This window comes from Corylus avellana, chromosome 4 (assembly GCF_965113065.1).
Source record: "Corylus avellana chromosome 4, dhCorAvel1.hap1.2, whole genome shotgun sequence".
In the NCBI taxonomy this organism is placed as follows: Eukaryota; Viridiplantae; Streptophyta; class Magnoliopsida; order Fagales; family Betulaceae; genus Corylus; species Corylus avellana.
The window spans coordinates 12,598,314-12,599,340 of record NC_142493.1 but is presented as its reverse complement, the minus strand read 5'-3'; the positions used below and the strand labels follow the sequence as shown (position 1 = coordinate 12,599,340).

Below are 1,027 nucleotides of genomic sequence, written 5' to 3'. Positions count from 1 at the left end.
TATTACGATCCCCCTTTACATACCAAGTCTGTTTAGCACGTTGCTGCCATTTTAGATCCTCTTGGTCTAGAATGAAGGCTATGTCTTTTTTGAGCTTTTTTATATCTTCCTGGTTGTGTGGGCCTTCGTGATTTTGCATGGACTCTAGTTGGGCTGTTTTTCTCCTCAATTCCCTCTCCACGGCTCCAAACTTATTCCTGCTTCAGTGTGTCAACACATTTCGGCAATAATTAAGTTTACATGTGATAGCTCCCAGTCCATCCCTTCGTTCATTTTCTTCCAACTAGGCCCCCCTAACGACTTCCTGAAATTCAACATCTAGCATCCACTTAGCCTCAAATTTAAATCCTTTTTTTGAGAATTGTCGGTCATCATCACTAGAACATATAAAATTAACTAGCACTGATTTGTGGTCAGATGAACACGCTGCCAAAATCTGCACCTCCCCCTCATGGAATACTTTACACCACTCCAAATTTGCCAACGCCTTATCCAACTGCTCCTTCGTAAATCCTCCATCTTCTCTAGCATTAGACCAAGTGAACTTTGAACCACTAAACCCCAAGTTGCTAAGGTGACAATCCTCAATGGTTTGTCGGAAATTTTCCTTCTGCCCTTCACTTCTCCCAGCCGCTCTCCATTTTTCCGACAAGTCTACAATCTCATTAAAATCCCCTACACAAAGCCAGGGTTGTAGGGAAAATTTTTTGAGATGTTTCAGCAGACCCCATGCTTCATGTCTTTTTGCCACCTCAGGATGCCTGTAGAAGCCCATGAATTTCCATTCTATCCCATCAATCGCCGACGTGACTAATTAATATGGCATCTGGAATAGTTTTGAATATTCAGGTCACAATCCACTTCCCATAATAAAGCAAGCCCTCCACTCCTACCCATCGGGTTAACCACAAATAAACCTTCAAAACCAAGCTTTATTCGTATCCTTTCCATTTCAAACTGTGTCCTTTTTGTCTCAATAAGAAATAAAAGGTTGGGCTTCTTTTCTTTGCCAACAGACAAAGGTCAC

The 1,027-nt window shown here is 41.9% G+C and overlaps 1 protein-coding gene across 1 annotated transcript; it reads right to left on the bottom strand.

Annotated features, from left to right (window-relative positions):
* Positions 1-283: 283 nt before the first annotated feature.
* Positions 284-775, bottom strand: LOC148586333 (uncharacterized). The gene has a single exon (XM_088515569.1). The coding sequence runs from the start codon at positions 773-775 to the stop codon at positions 284-286; it is 492 nt and encodes a 163-aa protein (XP_088371695.1).
* Between the last annotated feature and the right edge of the window lie 252 nt (positions 776-1,027).